Here is a 20150-nt window from a genome sequence, read left to right on the forward strand (position 1 = left end):
ATATTAATAGACATAATATGCAGGATACCAGCTCATCTCAGGGAACATCTCTATAAGTACATATGGCTTATATAGATTAAGGTTTGGTAGAAAATATATTATAAATGTGGGTATCCAATGCAACTTGTTGCTTGATCACTAGGTAAAGAACAATAACACACACAAAAAAAGAGCATTCTGGTTAAATAAGAAGATGCTGCCAAATTCCTCAGGATAATGAAAAAACATAAATGGTATCTCTTAGTTATGTTGCTTTTTACTTATGCAATCAAAAATTTAAAAAATCATTCATCCACAACTGCAAGGTTACAGTGGATGAAAGTAAAAAGAAAAAAACACTTTACAGAACGCCTGATTCCTGCAGATCTATACAACTTCTGCCAGCACACTCTAAAACTAATCAGTATGCACACAGGCAATCTTTTTTTTTTTAAGTTTAGCATAAAATCACATGCCGATATAGGCCCCAGTCCTACTCCTTATATTGCAATGCCTTCAGTTCTGTGTCTACTATTTTTGTCATGCTTGTTAAAAATGGCAGAAACAGGACACATCTCACAAAAAAAGGAAAAATATGTGTCTGACAATACCTAGAAAAAATGTGTAAACTCATATGGTTACAATCGCATGGCATACAACCAGGTTTGTGATATGCATTTTTAAAAACTAAATACATAGTTGTAATGTGCAATTTTAAATATACTGTTATAATACATTACAAAAGGCATATTTTTTTTGTATTTTAGCCAAACAGTATTGCAAATATCTTACCATCAGAAATATGACATAATTATTCTCTAAAGCTAAAGTTAAAAACCCAGTGGCCGACCTATAGAAAATGCAAAAGATGTTATAGGAATAATTCAGTTAGCTTGCTAATTCTTCCCTTTTCATTTATTTAGCAGTTCACTGTATTTGTAGTAATTGACTGCAATTATGTTAATTACAAACTCCTGTGTAATTACTATATTTATTGTAATTGATCACACTATGTACCCACAGCTAAGCAGGCATTTTGTCGGGCATCAAAGAAGCTGGCTGTTGAAGAGCTGTTCTCTAAACTAAATAAAGGGAAGGGGGAGGCTGCTATGCTATTAGCAATTGAAAAGGGTAAGTTGGATTTTCCGCCCTGTTAGCTTGAAAGCACCAGTTCATTAAGGATATTAATTTTCTGATAACTGCACATTGAAGCATGACATACCATTGCTGTATCTATAGAACTTAGGGATTATAAATGCTTGACAGTTTTAACAGCTAAAGTGAATCAATTAAAACCACAGCAGTTACAATTGGAGAGACATAACTGCACTATAACTACCCAAGACTACAATTTTCACATGACAAAAAAGACCATTCAAACACCTTCAAGACGTGACAGGTCAAGAAAGAAGTTTGAAACAAAACCAACTTATAACCATCATCTCTCCTTTTTGCTTGTCACATCAACGTTGCCACAGTCTGTGCAGTTACCGCTTGAGCCTGCCAGCTGCCACAAGGTGATTTTTCATGTCTTGTCAAAAAAATCTTTTTTTTTTTTTCCTATTTGCTCTGCATTAACATGTCAAGTTTATTGATCAAGCCTCCTTCTGCTTCCACAGCAGGGCACTGTGCTCTTATGCCTAAAGGGACTTTGATGTCCTCATGGCATTCTAGGCCAAATAATGCACATTCTAAATGGATTTAATGTAGAAAATGTGTTTCTGTCTGACAGCTACATTAATAACAGCAATCCACACTGATAAATATGCATTTCCGACTTTTAAGAGACAACACCGCACCTCATTCTGCACTTGCCCCTTAACTACTCTCTTGATTAGTCCATAATTTCAGACTAGACATTATACTACATTTCTAAATGGATGTTACACTTTTTCTTTCCGTATTGAAGGGACCAGTAATGCTTCTTTGTCTGCTTCTGCCTAGGGGCCCCTGGTCGATTGTGCTCCAGGGGCCACACGTCCCCACCTCTGCTTGTAGCCTAGGGGCTGGAGAACCAGCAGGGAATGAAGGGAAAGGAGATTCTTAAAGGAGCAGTCCAGTGTAAAAATTAAAATGGGCAAAATAGATAGAAGCACAAAATAAAAAATGTTTTCAATATAGTTAGTAATGTAGTCTATAAAGCCTGGAGTGGGCAGATGTCTAACATAACAACCAGAACTCTACTTCCTCCTTTATAGCTCTCTAAGCTGTTAGCAGTCAGTAACCGATCAGTGACTTAAGGGGGGGCATATGGGACATAACTGTTCAGTTAGTTTGCAATTTAATCTGACCTGCATGCTCACAAACTTACTTAACAGTTATGTCCCATATCACCCCCTCTAAAGTCACTGACTAACTAAGAGGTTAGAGAGCTGAAAGCAGGAAATAGAGTTCTGGCTATTATGTCAGACATCTGGTCACTCCAGGCTTTATAGATTACATTACTAACTATACTGAAAACATTTTTGCGTAACTAAATATATTACAAATATGCTTTGTTTTGCAGTCTATCCATATTACCCAGTTTCCTTTTACACTGAGCTGTTTATTTAATGGATTATAAGTAGGGTAAATAAAATACTGTATATATAATTTTTGCCATATTCATTCTTAGAGTTTATTTCCTGCATTCAAACCTGTTAGGCCCTGTGTTGTGTACGACTGTGATCCTCCATTATTCAAACCTGTAAGACCCTCCATTGTTTACACATGCCAGCCTGTTTAAATCTCTACTTTGTGCACACGTTAGACTACCCTGCCAGAGTGTGTGCCATATTCTGCCTGCCCTATGGTGCCTTTGTGTGCTAAAAAAAGGAAAAGTTGTGCTCACCACTAAATTGTAAACCATAAGGGGGAATACAATGAGACTGTTACCACAAAATTCCTATAAACAGAAACAAGATATCCTCTGCACTCACCCATTATCTCTCCTCAGATCTTTGCTGCCTGTGTGAGCCATACCCACCCTATGCCGACTGTGTGCCATACTCTGCCTGCTCTATGCCCCCGTGTGTCAAATACTCTGTCTGCCCTAATAATTATGTGTTGGAAGTTGCCATGCTATACACAGGGGGAGAAGGAGCCATATGGATTTTAGGGTATGGCTTAATATGACTTTGGTTTATTAACTTTTTCACATACGTATGACTTGATGGGGGACATCCCAGTAGTGACCACCAACCATTTTTCATTTTGGTGTGACACATGGATGTGGACTAAAGTGGGTGTGGTTAAAAGGTAGTGGTCAAAATTAACTTCCATTATCAGCCCTCCAGAATGTAGGACAAAAACATTCCGGCCCTCAGTAATACAGAAGTTGGACAGCACTTGTCTAAAGGGTTGTGTGACTGCTTTACTTGTCCCATCTGCTCAAGCATCTCAGCAGCACCCAAGAAGTGACCTCTTCTCTGTTAGACCAAACATCATGAGTTTTTCAAAATTTTCCAATAAAGGCTTTGGAGATCCTTGTTTCCCTAGCAGCAGCTGCACAGAGCATTTTAGATTCCTGATGCTTGCTTTACATGTTCTGTGAATGTAGAACTTTAACCTTGCCATTGGTTTGGGACACTGGTTCAGGTGAAAGCTGGGGGTAACTTTAAGAAGCAAATGTGTGTAGTACCACCCTGTCCTTTTGGAAAATGCTGAAATGGGCTTTGTGACATAGTACCCCATCTCAGATATCCTTTTTGCTAAGGAGATTGCCACCAGGAAGGCAACCATGCCAATAATTGCATGTCAATTAAAGCTTGGGTTTCAAATGGGTTTCAATTTATTTTCATAAATAAATTTTCAACACCTGGTTTTAAACACCTGGTTTAGATGTTGCTTGGGAATTGGATAGCAGTAATGGAGCCTTATGGCCCTTGATTGTTTGGATATCTGACTAAGAAGCTACTTGTTGAGCTAACAATGTTGTGAGTCCTAAAATCAATAAAAAAAAAAAAATCAGAATTTTAGAAATTTTAATGTCATGTCAATTTTAATTGGGAATTGTGGTAGTCCTTTTCATCAATAAATTAAGGTTCTCCAGATGTAGTATACCAGGTCTTAGATCATTTTAATTTTGCCCCTTAGTCTTAGTAACTTTTGCCCCTTCAGATGATGCTTTCAGAAGCCATTTTATAAGCAAGAGCCTCCTCAGATGTGGGTATCAGCAGAGACACTCAAAGAAATCTAGACTGTTCCATTGCCAGTGGGATGGCATTTTGGGGAGATTATTCGCCCACGACAAGGGAGATTTGTCGCGCGCCAACGAATCTCCCCGTGTGTCACAGCCCTAAGAAGAATTCTAAGGCTGTGCAGACACACAAAGGGGATTTTAGCTTTGAAATGCGAGAATGAGGAGGCACTTTGTTGCTGACACAGTGGCTCCTGTGCAGACACAATACAGGAGGAGCTGTTTTTTGGCCTGCACTTATATGCAGGCCAAAAAACAGCCCCATGTGCTTTAGCCTAAGGAAGAATGCAGGTCAAGAATCAGTCTCTATGCTGGCATCAGCCTTCTTCCTTGCCTGCTCCCAGAACCATTGCGTCGACCCGGGTGCAGGCATTCATGGCAGATATCAGCACTGAAATGTGAGTGTTAGCATTTTAGAGCCAATATATGGCGCATGTGCCTGCACCCAGATTGACACAATGGTTCCAGGTGCAAGCAAGAAAAAAGGCTGATATCACTGTAGGGGCTGATTCTCACCTCTGTTTTTGATGCAGGTTAAGGTCAGCCCCTTGTGGCATCAGCAAAAGAGGAGGCTATCCCAACCCAGTAGGCTGAAACTAATTGCGAAGATAGCCCATTCCATAATTTAATAAAACGTAACCTTCACTGTCTTATTGCCACCACTATTGCAAAGGTTCAATAAATGCTGTTAAGGCAGTAAGGTGTTGAGGTAAAGGTGGACTCTGTACCATTGTACTGAGGAATTTGTGTGGAATGGGTCTTCGTGTGGAACTGGGAAAAAGAACCAGACCTATTGTGAAACTAATTGTGTCAGGTTGGCCAGTTAGGACAGGGGTTAACTTACTTGTTGGCCTCCTTAATCAGGATTGGAAAGAATCTTTTTGAAGTCCCTGCTCAAGACTGCCTTTTTTGCTATACTGGTTGTCAACCCTCTTTTCTGCAATTGATGCTAGTGATGTGCGAAGTGATGTGCGAAGGCAGTAAGGTGTTGAGGTAAAGGTGGACTCTGTACCATTGTACTGAGGAATTTGTGTGGAATGGGTCTTCCCTCTTTTCTGCAATTGATGCTAGTGATGTGCTAGTGATGTGCGAAGGCAGTAAGGTGTTGAGGTAAAGGTGGACTCTGTACCATTGTACTGAGGAATTTGTGTGGAATGGGTCTTCGTGTGGAACTGGGAAAAAGAACCAGACCTATTGTGAAACTAATTGTGTCAGGTTGGCCAGTTAGGACAGGGGTTAACTTACTTGTTGGCCTCCTTAATCAGGATTGGAAAGAATCTTTTTGAAGTCCCTGCTCAAGACTGCCTTTTTTGCTATACTGGTTGTCAACCCTCTTTTCTGCAATTGATGCTAGTGATGTGCGAAACGGCCTGAAACCCACCTTGATACCTTTGTGTTTCTCTTTATCTTCCGACTGGAGGAACTTTTGCTTTTGAATAATGCTTATCAGCTAAAAGATGATTTGATCCAAAAGAGTCCTGCCCAATCCTTTCCAGTAGGGGACAAGGCGTGGTTTTCCACCAAAAGGAACTTTTGGTAGTCCCTCTGAACTGAACTTTTAATTTATGGGCCCCTTATCTATTTAAGCTAAGATTATATTAATACCAAATGCTTAAAGTTACCACCAAACATGAAAATTCGCCCAGTTTTTCATGTTGCTTTACTCAAGCCTGTTACCCAGAGTAAGTTTAATATTTAGTATTCAGACCCTCAAAGCCCCTATTTAGGTGGACAGTGGGGAATAATTTGTGGTCAAAGTTATTCTTGTCTCTCAATTTTACCCTGTCACTCCTTGCCTGAGAAAACAGGTTTTCATTGCATTCAATTGCATTCCTGCAATTCTAGTTCAATTAGTTGTGTGATCTTGTAATTAAGTGTGTAAAATTGGCATGTCTAACCCTGAACTTCTGAATCCTTGGGGAGAGGAAGAGTCTTCCCTGCATTACTTTGTGGTAAGATTATCCACAAACAAGCCATCCTAAAATAATTTTCTTGGTTCTTGCCAAGATAGTACAGTGGAAGAGATACAACATACTGAAAAGCAAATGTAAAATAATTTCATGCTGCTATTAAAACTTGCCTACAAATGTGTAGTCGATTAGACGCTGCTAGCATATGGAAGACCAAGCATTTAGGTGACTGTGAGGACTGTCCAATATCAATATTCTTGGCTGACAGAAAAAAGCATTAACATAACTAAAATAGTCTAAAAGACATGGTTGGCTTTTGGAAAGTGAAAAAATACTAATGTTACTAAAATTAATTCTTATTACAAAGTTAATCAAAGCACTGGCACGTTTGCCCTTTTCATGTCAGAAAGGAATTGTTTTCTCCCTCTGAGGCAACCAGCAGTAAAGCAGGTTTAACATCAGTTTCTGTGTTACTAATTATTGTACAGTACCATGGACAGTAACATGGACTGGAGCAGCCTGGAAGTCAGCCATCTTTAAAAGGGACATATACCATAAATTTCTACAATGCACTAAATCATGTCAAAAAATGTAAAATAGAAATAAGGGCTTTTATTTTAATACCTTTGGGTTCAAATATGTCCATAACTGCTTGAAAACTGTGCTCTACCCAGCCCTTTTGCAAGCTTCCGGGTTAAACTCTTCAGTATGTGGCTGGGGCAGCAGGCCCTGATAGACTTCAGTAACAGGGCTGCAGCTACTTAAAGTGGGCGGGGCTTTGCGATGTCACAGGCAGTCCATTCCTGATCTGCTGGCTCCTCCCCCTACTGGCAGCAGCACAAGCAGAGAGACACAGAAGGAGGAAACTGGGAGGGGTTTTTCCCTGCTACTGCTGAGTAAAGCCTGTCAGTCAGCATCGTGACCACTGAGACCGTGAGACTGAAGGGACACTCCCATTTTTCATTTCAATCTGGCTTCTGACTTGAGAGGTTATCTATGAAGCTCTAAAATACTGACAGCTTTAGGAGGTAAAATGCTTTAAAACATCTTTCTTTCTGCATCATTTCACATTTGTGGGAGGATGAATATTATAACTGAATATGAACTTTATATAAAATGTCTCCTTTAAAAGAGCTATGCATTCTGTGGTTCAGTAGTACTCCAGTGTATGTGCCAGGATGATTCTATAACTAACTTCTTACTAAGCTAAGAGACCATTTGTTCAGGACACTTGTTCCCCCTTTGACAGAAAGTGGCAGTTTAAAAGATTTTAAACAAAAATATTAATAATATAAATTGCAAAAGTGCTTAGAAGAGTTCTCTGAGAAATTTTACATTTTCAATTTTCAATTTCATTTAATGCTTACCTTTAATGAAACATTATGAATTTAAATTAATGTTTATTATTGTTTACCATGCACAGAATGACACACTGCAGGCTATAACAAAAACTGCTCTCCTAATACCAAATGAAAGAGTCAGCCAGCTGGAGCTAAGAGGAGAGTTTGCTGGTGATGCATTCTAACATTTAGTCATATGTTTAGAAATAATATGTTGGATGTACACTGTAACTTGATTGACATACTACACCTAGCCTCATATTGTAACCAGGATTGCTTATTAATATCACTGAATGCAGGTGCTTATAAAATATTAGTGATTTAGAAGTGAACACATAAATATAAGAATGCAATAGAATTAATACATGATAGCATACTGTCTTTATATTAGCGTTAAATAGCAAAGAATAATTTATATTATTTTAATTTATTTTTCCTAAAAATGCATCATATCATAAATTACGAATAATAAGGGAAACCTCTGCCAACAGTTAAAAATACCACAAACCTTAACAAATTGAAACTCAGGTCAAGTCTTTTTGCCAGATGTCCATACTTCCTTGAAAGAAAACTTGGAATCTTTGTACAGTCTTTTCCTATGTATGATATCTAAAAAAAAAAAAAAATAAATATTATATATATATATATATATATATATATATATATATATATTGGAAGTCTATATTTAAAGTAAATTACCAAAGACATAAAAATAATCGTTTGTCAGCGCTTTTACAAAACAGGTTTTAAAATATTTTTCCAGCACAAGAGCTTACAATCTAAACTAAGCTAAAATTAATTAAGGTTTAAAAAAGACACTATGGTCATTTTGGTACAATATTTTGGTCTAAATAAAACCTGCCTAACTGCTAGCTGAGGCAGAGATAGGCCAAAACAACATTGAACCCCATCATTTAGTCTCCAGGTGGTTGTGCTTAATATAATGTGGGAGTGATATCACAGTTACATCTCACAAGACTGACAGGCTGGTTGAAAAACATGACTTTTAAGGGGTAACCCAAGACCATGACTGGGCAACAAAAATTGGGACTGTCTTGAGGATAGTACATTAGGGAGGTATGCTGACACCACAGGCACATTATACACAGTGAAAGGGAGTGAGTACTGACACTATAGCCTCAGTAAGACACAGTAGGTACTGGCACCTCAATATTATTACATAAAATAAGAGGCAGTGGAATATTAGTGTGCATTTGGCAGGATTAATGCTTTGACAATTTTATGTATTAGTTCTCAACAAAACAAAGTGGGATAAATTCAGTTCCATGTCTCCAAAACAAAACACAAGATAATTTCAATGGCAAGCTTATGTGTTATACCCACAGAACATATGGATGTTAAATGCAGTGCAACTGTTATGTGTGATGACCTCAGAACATATATATTAACATAAATGTTGCGCTAAATTTAACTATAACAATAAAAATAAATAAATTATATATATGAATAAATACTGAGCCAAACATTAACCCTTATCTGCCCTGTTATTCTGCTGTACATGCTTATCAGCCCTTTCATAGCCATCTTGCTTTCACAATATAAAATGTTTATTTGGACCAATATTTAATTCACAGCAAGTGTGGCATACTCACTTAGATAATTTTAAAACAAAACTTGGCTGGTTTGAGTAAAAAAGGGTTAATTATGTAAATGTGGTAGCAATCCCAGAGCTAAAGTCAAACTGTGCTGGACTCTGTATTCCCTCACTTGCTAAAAAGCCACCCAACCCTTTCTTAAAGCTATCTATAAGCCAGTATGACTGATTCAGGAAGAGAATTCCTAATAAATAAATATGTTTAAAACATATAAATATATGTTTGAAACAACAAATGTATTTATTTTTAGTTGTAATGTTGGTGTGTAGGCAGCTACCTCAGTGCATTGTGACTGATTCTGACCTTTCAGAAGGAGCCAGTGCTACACATAAGAACTGCTTTCAGGTAACCTATTGTTTCTCATACTCCCATGTAACTGAAGGAGTTCCAAGCCGGACTGAGTGGTATTCTGATATCTACTGGGAACTGCGATCTTGCTACCCTCCTATTGTTCTGCTGATTAACTACTGGGAGGGGGATGATATCACTCCAACTTGCATCTCAGCAGTAAAGTGTGACTGAAGTTTATCCGAGCACAGGTCACATGAGAGAGATACTAATATGAGGCTGGCAGGCTGGAAAGGAGGTTGAAGATGTAATTTCTATAAAAACTAGTTTCTGTCTGGCTATTTACATTCTCTATCTGGCTCCTAAAACAATGCTGAAAGTCAGCTAATTGAAGGGTCCATTGCTTATAAGGGTAATGGCACGGGTAGAATTGTCACCTACGATTAAATCTTGGCTACCACGGGTGACAAACCTCTTTAAAAATGCTTTCCCACCAGTGATAAAGGGAATTGCTGGAGGGAAAGCACACGCAGCACTTGCCTGGTTTGTGCGCATTTACTAACTATACATTGCTGATTTTAGTTGAAAAAGGAAAGTCCATTAAGTTCAACCTCAACCCCCAGTGCACATATATACAGTAAATGTGCATGTACAGACTTAGATGTACTGAACAAGATCTTGATACTTTTAAATAATATACAGGCAGGTTAATTTTTTCCTGATCGCTGACATAGGGGCCCATTCATTAAACCACAAATTTTTGCCAATTAAAAGCACGATTGGAAAAAATTGGGGGTAACCACAATAATTTCTGATGTGCAAAAATTGTGGTTGCGATCCGAAATTTTCATATCCGAATGATCGCAAACGGCTCGAAAACCTTTCTGGCTTTGAAACTTCAATGCATGATTTTGGAAGCCTTCCATAGGACTCAATGGCACTCTACAGCTCCAACCTGGCCAAAAGAAAGTCACGACATCAAAGCTTGAATGAATTCCGAAATGGTCATAGTCTTTGTGAAAAATATGACTTTTTTTGTGGAATTTAACGAAAAAGTCGTACTATTTTAATGATATTATCGTGGTCAATACGAAAAGTTCTCAAACTTAGAAAAAATACAAATTTTTCTTAATCATGCATTAATGAATGGGCCCCATAGTGTGTGGCTGACTGTGACAGAGGTTGTATGCTTAAGCTTCACTGGGGCAGGGACTGAGCGCCTAAACAGCTTTTCTTTTCTGGCCAACTACATTTCAATATTTATAATAGTGGAGGGGCTTAGGAAAGCTGGTTGCTTAGCAACGCTGTAAATAATATATGCACGTAAGAGCATAAGGTGCGTTCGCATTTACGTGTATGCACATCGTGCACAATTACGTGATGACATATAGTATATAGGGCGCAACATTGCGGGAACAAATGTAATGTAATCTAATGTAATGTTCGCAGAAGTGATGTATGTGGAAGTGACGTCACAGTATCGAAGCAGAGGAGAGCGTGCACTCGTACAGTAATTTTGTGGCGCCATACAAGGTTTATAAACTGTGTACTACACTATGGACACTAGAGCTCCCTTGACAAAGGCATTTGAGCCGCAATGTTGGGGTATTCTCTCATCTAGAGTATCTGCCTTCATATCTTTTTTCAGTTTTTTCACTCGGTGGTGTGTATTGATTTGTTTACTGATGGATATTATGTTGTTTTAAAAAAAATGTAATATTGTTGCTGCATAATGACCTGATAAATAAAAATGTCTTTTTAACTATAGTACCTTCCTGAAAAATATTTTTTTCTGGTGTGCAGGGTTTATTTGAGGGTTTGTGGCAACTACATTTCAATAACTGGACCAGCGCAGTACTTGCAAAAACAAGTTTCCCTTTTCTTTTCTTTCCTTTAGTCTGCATTTGCGCATGTTTAAAAATTTGATGATTACCAAACGGATGTCTGTCAGCCTACAACAGTGCGCATGTTCCGGATTTAGAAAGTTATATTATTTAGCAGCTAAACAGGTTTAGGAAGCCACTGCCAACACCAGTCCGTAGGTCGTGAAAAGCTCATCTCTAACACTATTAGTGATCTTCATATCATTCATTAAATAGCCCTGGTAACTAAAACACAACAAACTGCGGATCAAATAGAACATGGTCATTTACACGTCAAATAAAAAAAAGCTAGGTAGTAAAACTTGTTAAACTACAGACATAAGTTAGTGCTACTTTGCAGGTAGCGGAGACACCGCCTACCTTGCTAACGTCATATCCGTGTACCCCTCTTACACTGACCTGAGTATCCGTAACAACAGGTTCTCCGTCTCCAGACATGCTTCCTGCGCTCCTGCTTTCACCTAGTTATAGGATATACAAAGCGCTACCTCCTGAAACTGGCAACTGCACCGTCCACCCTGTCAGCTGACTGTCAGCAACTGGTCTCTCACTGAGGCGTCACGTGTAGGCTTTATCGGAAGAACTGATGTTGCGTAAAAGTATATGCGCGTATTCTAAGGATGTTGGTTGTATTCATTCATCTTATTCCCAAGTCTGTGTTTTAATGTTGTATCACTACGTGTTACAGCGTGGCACAGATGGAGTAAAAGTTTAAAGTAAAGCAAATGAAACATAAGGCAAGAGAAATTTAAAAAAAAACTGACAAGGACCCACATCTCTTGGAAGCAGTTTTAAAATGGAGTTAAAGCTCAAAATGAAGTTTTGTGCATTTATTTAGTGGTCATATGAGGACTTTTGCTGTTAGCATACATTTTCTGTTTTAAGTAGTTTCTGAGGTATTAAAGAGTTTATTCAGTGTTAAATTAACTTTTAATATGATGTAGAGAGTGCTATTCTCAGACTATTTGCAATTGGCAATTTTTTATTATTTGCATTCAGCAGTACTCCAGTCTGGAATTTCAGCAGCTATCTGGTTGCTAGGGTCTAATTTAACATAGCTACCAGGCAGTGGGTTGAAAGAGAGACAGGAATTTAAATAGAGGAGGGCCTAAAGAGAAAGGTAAGCCATAATAAGTAACTACAAAAACAATAAAATTGTAGCCTCACAGATTAATAGTTTTTTGGCTGCTGGGGTCAGTGACCCCCATTTGAAAGCTGAAAAAAGAGTAGAAAGGCAAATAATTCAAATACTATAAAAATGAAGACCAATTGAAAACTTCCTTAGAACAGACCATTCTAAAATACTAAAAGTTAACCTGAAGGTGAACTACTCCTTTAAAAATTTTATATAAGCAGGCTTTCAGCTTAAGTGAGAAGGAAAGAAAATGACTGGGGTGGCAAATGCTAGGTGGGCCAGTGCTCCTTTTGGTGGAAAACTGCATCAGCCCAGAATACTTTTCAGTGAGCACCATGGAATAATCTTCCTGCTTATGGCTTTTTCACTGTACTGTGCATGTGTTGGTCCAGGGCCATTGGAGAACAAGAAGTGGAAGAAGTTTATCGCTCCTTGGAGCTCACTGGAAAGTATCCCAGCATGTGCTGTTTTCTGCTAAATAGGAGCACCAGCCTAGGATATTGGGTAAATGATTATAATCATTGGGGTGCTTAACATTTGGCACCCCAGTGAATTCACGTTTCCTTATTCTTTATCTGCTTTCTTTGAGGGCCAGCAGTATCAACAAAGAGGAGAGCCTTCTGTGCATGCCTGACAGAGAAGGAGCTGTCTGTGAATGCACAGTGAGTTGCACACTGGCTTCTCTGTGCATTCCCAGAAAGCTTATTTTCTGTCAGGCATGCAAAGAAGGCTCTCGTCTTAGTAGAAGAGATGAGGAGAGCTGAACAGGAAGAGGGGGTGGGACTTCACGCTGTACCAGGAAGAAGAGGAAAGGAGCTGGAGATTTCAACTTATATCAGATTGAATGCAGGGTCTAAGGTATATTATTCTGGGGGTTATTTAGAGTAATTTTAAAGATAGAGGAAAAAAAAGGTTTACTTCTTCTTACATTTTTAAGTATTATCTTACAGTGTTATCAAAGAAAGCAAATAAAGATGTATAACATGCTTTCAACAGATATAATACAAGAAAAAACAATTTAATTTTAATAATAAAAATAGCAAAAAAGGTTAAATAAATAATATTGCTGTGGAACTCAAAGGAGAAGGAAAGTCATTTTGGCATTTTACTGCCAATAGATTCACCACATTAGTGCCACCTAGAATGCTATATTTATTCTGCATAAAACTTTATCATACCTGAGTAAAGAGCCCTAGAAGCTTCCTTTGATTGCAGCTGCCATTTTAGCTTGGTGTTCATAGCTTCCTGCTTGCAGTCTAGCCGTTATAGTTCAGATCACACATTCCTAAGGGTGGGGGGAGTGAGTTTTATGAATTCTTATGGGAGGGGGGTGCAGGAGAGAAGAGAGAACTGGGCAGACTCTGGCCCCAGGAATGAAGGATTTTTCTGAGAGAGGGAGTCAGATACCCTAAGAACATGTTTCCAAAAAAGAAACAAGACATTCTGTGTTTCTTTTGATAGAGGACTCATTGCAGCATTTCTGTGAGTGCTTATGGCTGTATTTACATAGACCTCTATGATAAAGCTTACTAAGTTTTTAACTTTCCTTCTCCTTTAAAGAACATGTAAAGCCTACATTTTTCTACAATTTATATATGTTGGGCACATCATCCCTACCCAAATGGCATCATGTGTAGATCATATATCCTCTCTGTTTGCCAGCACCATCACATTTTCCTCTAACAAATAGCAGTTTAACTGATCTTTTAATGAACTTTTGGCTTGGCTGTAAAGGGTGTTGTGTAGAGTAGAAGAGGGAGATTTGCCAATAATGAGGAAATTAAGATTGAAGGATATTATTGTCTTCCTGGAGGGTCATATAGAATTTAATGCCCCAGGTGTAAGCAAATTGGCAACTTTGTGAAAATTGTTTTGTGTCCACCAAGATAACGAGAGAGGATTTAAGCCAGGTGCAAAGTCTGGATTTCCTAATGTGGGTTGGCGAAAGCTATGGGTGGAATGTTTTATTAGCTTTGGTTTAAAGGAGAAGGAAAGGCTAGTAAAGAGTTAATCTCAAGCTGCAGGCATACCTTCAGTTGTCTCAATAATGCCCTTAAGTATCCCCATATTTCACCTGTTCAGAAGATCTGAAGCCAAACAGGAAGAAAAAACGCTGAGCTGGGTAAAGAAGGTTCCCATAATGCCTTACTCCTGCACAGACATGAGTCAGCTTCCTGCTGATTGGCTCAGATCCACATTCCTAAGGGGGGGAGTGAGTTCTTAGCATTCTTGAGGGAGGGGGGAGCAGGAAAGAGCAGAGAACAGAGAGCTCTGTGTCTCTGGCAAATGAATTACAGACACAACTAATCTTTTTTCAGAGAACTCAGTGCAGCGTTTCTGTGAGTGCTCATGGCTGTATTTACATAGACCTTTCTGATAAAGCTTACTTAGTTTTTACCTTTCTTACTCCTTTAAAGGAAAAGTAACACTAAAAAATTTTAAGTAAAAAATCTATTCTACCCTGCCCCAATAATTGCCCTATCCTGCACACCATTTATTATTTTGAATGCTTTATTAGAATATACCTGCTAAAACTTGGCTTCCGGTCATTTGAAATAGGGCGATACAGAAGCTGAATCACTATGCGACGATCGATTGTTTGAGCCTAGCCTGACTCCTTCCTATACAGAAGAAAGGCTAGGATCAATAAATCGATCGTCACATAGTGGATTCTGCCCTGCATCGCTGTATCGCCCTATTTCAAATTACCGGAAGCCAAGTTTTAAAATTAAGTTCTTAAACTTGGGAAGATTGATTTATTAGTCTCTTGAATAAATTAGAGAGACTTGTCAGGGGTTAAGTTATGGTCAGGCATTGGTCATCAGTGTAAGGATTGGCTTTGTAAGTGTTTGCAACGTTATCATATCCACAGATACAGTGGCTTGCAAAAGTATTTGGCCCCCTTGAACTTTTCCACATTTTGTCACATTACAGCCACAAACATGAATCAATTTTATTGGAATTCCACTTGAAAGACCAATACAAAGTGGTGTACACGTGAGAAGTGGAACGAAAATCATACATGATTCCAAACATTTTTTACAAATAAATAACTGCAAAGTGGGGTGTGCGTAATTATTCAGCCCCCTGAGTCAATACTTTGTAGAACCACCTTTTGCTGCAATTACAGCTGCCAGTCTTTTAGGGTATGTCTCTACCAGCTTTGCACATCTAGAGACTGAAATCCTTGTCCATTCTTCTTTGCAAAACAGCTCCAGCTCAGTCAGATGGACAGCGTTTGTGAACAGCAGTGTTCAGATCTTGCCACATATTCTCGATTGGATTTAGATCTGGACTTTAACTGGGCCATTTTAACACATGGATATGTTTTGTTTCAAACCATTCCATTGTTGCCCTGGCTTTATGTTTAGGGTTGTTGTCCTGCTGGAAGGTGAACCTCCGCCCCAGTCTCAAGTCTTTTGCAGACTCCAAGAGGTTTTCTTCCAAGATTGCCTTGTATTTGGCTCCATCCATCTTCCCATCAACTCTGACCAGCTTCCCTGTCCCTGCTGAAGAGAAGCACCCCCAGAGCAAGATGCTGCCACCACCATATTTGACAGTGGGGATGGTGTGTTCAGAGTGATGTGCAGTGTTATTTTTCCGCCACACATTGAGTTTTGCATTTTGGCCAAAAAGTTCCATTTTGGTCTCATCTGACCAGAGCACCTTCTTCCACATGTTTGCTGTGTCCCTCACATGGCTTGTGGCAAACTGCAAACGGGACTTGTTATGGTTTTCTGTTAACAATGGCTTTCTTCTTGCCATTCTTCCATAAAGGCCAACTTTGTGCAGTGCACGACTAATAGTTGTCCTATGGACAGATTCCCCCACCTGAGCTGTAGATCTCTGCAGCTCATCCAGAGTCACCATGGGCCTCTTGGCTGCATTTCTGATCAGCGCTCTCCTTGTTCGGCCTGTGAGTTTAGGTGGACGGCCTTGTCTTGGTAGGTTTACAGTTGTGCCATACTCCTTCCATTTCTGAATGATCGCTTGAACAGTGCTCCGTGGGATGTTCAAGGCTTTGGAAATCTTTTTGTAGCCTAAGCCTGCTTTAAATTTCTCAATAACTTTATCCTTGACCTGTCTGGTGTGTTCTTTGGACTTCATGGTGTTGTTGCTCCCAATATTCTCTTAGACAACCTCTGAGGCCGTCACAGAGCAGCTGTATTTGTACTGACATTAGATTACACACAGGTGCACTCTATTTAGTCATTAGCACTCATCAGGCAATGTCTATGGGCAACTGACTGCACTCAGACCAAAGGGGGCTGAATAATTACACACACCCCACTTTGCAGTATTTATTTGTAAAAAATGTTTGGAATCATGTATGATTTTCGTTCCACTTCTCACGTGTACACCACTTTGTATTGGTCTTTCACGTGGAATTCCAATAAAACTGATTCATGTTTGTGGCTGTAATGTGACAAAATGTGAAAAAGTTCAAGGGGGCCGAATACTTTTGCAAGCCACAGTATTCATGTGTTCGAATCATGGGTGCTAAGGGTTCTATAAGTAAAGAAAGAGGGCACCCCTGACAGGTCCTCCTCCCTATCTGGAGTAGAAGGCCTATTCAATAATTTAACATAAGCAGTGGGAGTGTAATATAGCTACATCGGGTTGAAAATGTCCATCAAGTTCAACCCTTCCAAGTAAACTCAGCACACACAAACCTATATGGCCTATCCTATACATAAACCATATATACCAACATCAATACTAACTGTAGATTTTAGTATCACAATAGGCTTAGATACTATGCTTGTTAAAGAACTTATTGTACAGGGCTGTGGAATATGTTGGCGCTTTATAAATAAATAATAACTCATCCAAGCCTCTCCTCAAGACATTAACAGAATCGGCCATCACAACATCACTAGGAAGGGCATTCCACAACCTCACTGCCCTCACCAAGAAAAACCACCTATGTTGCTGCAAATGAAGGTTTCGTTCCTCTAATCTGGCCTCTGGTGTGCTGATCGTTTTTAATGGGGAAAAAAGCACATCCCCTATCTGCCTATTTCCACTCTGTATTTGTACAGAGTAATCATGTCCCCTCACAAGCACCTTTTTTCCAGAGAAAACAACCCCAACCATGACAGTCTAACCTCATAGTTTAAATCCTCCATCCCCTTAACCAGTTTAGTTGCACATCTCTGCACTCTCTCCAGCTCATTAATATCCTTCTTAAGGACTGGAGCCCAAAACTGCACTGCATACTCAAGGTGAGGCCTTACCAGAGACCTATAAAGAGACAAAATTATGTTTTCATCCCTTGAGTCAATGCCTTTTTTAATACAAGACAGCACTTTATTTGCTTTAGTAGCAACAGAATGACTCTGCCTGGAATTAGACAACTTGTTATGTACAAAAATCTCCAGATCCTTCTCAGTTAAGGATACCCCCAACACACTACCATTTAGTATATAACTTGCATTTGTCTTATTTCTACCAAAGTGCATAACTTTGCACTTGTCAACACTGAACCTCATTTTCCATTTTGCTGCCCAGTTTTCCAGTTTTGTTAAATCACTCTGCAAAGTGGCAGCATCCTGCATTGAATATAAAACATGAAACTCATCTAGGCTTCAAAAATATTGTGTTAAAGCATTAAATACATAAGGACAAAGAGTCAAACACTTTGTAGATATCAAAAATGAAAACGAGATGCATTAGCATCAGTATTAATTTTAATTAGTATCCAAATGGCATCTGTAGTCTGATGGCCTAGTATGAATCCTGACTAATAAGTAGGGATGCATCAAATCCCAGTTTCGGCCGAACTGAATCCGAATCCTAAGTAGCATTCATTAGCATATGCTAATTCGCATTTAGAAGGGTTAAATTGTAGGGGGGGGGGGAGTTTTTTGCCGTGCAGCTCTTTGTAATCCATCCCGATCCTATTTAGCATATGCTAATTCGGATTCAGAATTCGTCGAGGTGGGTTCGAGGGTTCACGCGAACCCAAAAAAGTGGGTTTGGTGCATCTCTACTAATAAAGAAGAATTGGTTGTAGCATATAGGTGCTCCGCTTTATTCCTAGCATTTTTTTTTAATAATTTCAGAGCGTATTGGGCAAAAACCCAGGTCTTGTCATAGTTTCTTAGCTAGCAGCTGATAAGGTTTATCCCAAATGTTACTCAGTGTTTAGACCACTGTATAGATTTCTCTGACTTTTCCATTAAACGATCTTTCAGTGTAGTACATTTTTCTATGGCTTTATCTGTGTTGTCTAAGATTGGATTAAATTTATGTTTATATCTCATAACTCACTTTCAAGATCTGTGATGTGCTTTTTTCATTTTGTTAGATGCAATATTAATGAAAGAACCCCATGTACATGCCATTATAAGCTGCCCATATTGTACCCACTGAGAGTTCCTCCTCTAGGTTCTAAACTTAGTATTCTTTGATGATGTGATGTGCTGTTTAAATGTTGTTAGATGCAAGATTAATGAAGAAAAGAGCCCCATGTATATGCCATTGCCATCTTGGAGTCAGGAAGAATTTTTTTCCCCCACTGTGGCGAATTAGAACTTACTATGTTACTATATAAGCTGCCCAAAAAGTACCCACAGAGAGTTTTTTCTCTAGGTTATTAACCCGGTATTGTTTTAAATCATCAGCAATCCTGTCAGTGATCGTATTACAGAAGAACCCAAATTTTACATTTCCTAGGGGACTGCGTCAAAATAGCCCTCAGAAGGATCTGAAAGTGAATACATGTGTTACGAGTTTTGGGAGACCAGCGTGCGCTGTTACCATTCCCTGGACTCATTCCCTGGACTCATCTGCTTAGAAGCATGTCACTGCGCATTCTTGCGAGGTGTGTGTCCAGAAGCGCACCTGCGCAGTTGTGTTTTGGCACTGCCTTTTGCTGTCAGCAGATGCACTGATGTCAGTTTGACGACAAAAAGTTAAATAATGTTTGTTTTGTTGCCCAAGCTATGTCTGACTATCCAGACCTTAGCTCATACCTCCCAATATTTGGAAAATATAAAGAGGGACAAAAATAATTGAAAATTAAAAAAAGAAACATTTTTGACCACGCCCATTTTTTTGCAACCCCTTAAATACCACTTCCAGTTTACAAAATTTGGCAGGTTATTTAAAGTTTTAAAACATTTCTGTGGGTTTTGGGGTCTTGTTTTATTACAGTTTTGCTAAAAAAAAAAAAAGCTGAAATTGCCCTTTAAACTGCAACTCTCCATTCCCAAAGAGACCTGTTTAAAAGAGGGACTGTCCCACGTACATTTGGGACAGTTGCGAGGTATGCCTTAGCTAAAGCCTTATTTTTGATTGTCCGACTGATTTTTGACCCCCTGCCTGGTTTTGATGCTGAATCTTCGCTGCCTACCCATGACCTTTTGCCTGACTGATGTTGCCTCTGCCTGACCCCTTTTGTACCGTGTTTCTATATCCTTGGCAGTGTATAGGATCCCTGTCCAAGTCCAAGGCCCCAAGAGGGCATCGATGAAGACTGGAGTTGCCAGGACTCTTCTGTTTCACTTAAAAGGTTGGTACTAGCAATCTACAGGCTTCCTCATACTACAGTCCATAACAGTTTCGTTTGGGCTGACATGGAGGCCTATCAGGCTGTCTCTGCCGCAGGTTCTCTGAAAAGTGTTTTAGACGCACTCCTCAAGAGACTTGAGATCCAGGAAGCTCAGCAAGCCCATCTGTCCCTCTCATCTGGATGCGCTCCAAGGTGTTCATGCTGGTGCTACTCCATCACTTCCTTTTTTGCCTATGGGTATTCCTCCTGTTGTGGCAGTCTTCAGAGCCCAAGATTTCCATACCTATCCATTAGGGAGGCTATCCT

At 39.2% G+C, this 20150-nt stretch overlaps 1 protein-coding gene across 3 annotated transcripts in view; it reads right to left on the bottom strand.

Moving 5' to 3' along the window:
• The window catches only part of lrmda (leucine rich melanocyte differentiation associated), a 511201-nt gene extending 499400 nt beyond the window's left edge, over positions 1-11801 (bottom strand). The window contains exons 1-2 of one of the 3 annotated variants that reach the window (XM_031905730.1): positions 11554-11793; positions 7915-8015 (exon numbers count right to left, since the gene is read on the bottom strand). In XM_031905730.1, coding sequence (XP_031761590.1) covers positions 7915-8015; positions 11554-11631 — 179 coding nt within the window. In that variant the 5' untranslated portion in view covers positions 11632-11793. Of the gene's footprint in view, positions 1-7914; positions 8016-11553 lie in introns of all 3 variants that reach the window. The other 2 variants (XM_031905731.1, XM_031905729.1) reach the window with 2 other exon arrangements.
• Between the last annotated feature and the right edge of the window lie 8349 nt (positions 11802-20150).

The sequence above is a fragment of the Xenopus tropicalis genome, chromosome 7, assembly GCF_000004195.4.
Source record: "Xenopus tropicalis strain Nigerian chromosome 7, UCB_Xtro_10.0, whole genome shotgun sequence".
Taxonomy (NCBI): domain Eukaryota; kingdom Metazoa; phylum Chordata; class Amphibia; order Anura; family Pipidae; genus Xenopus; species Xenopus tropicalis.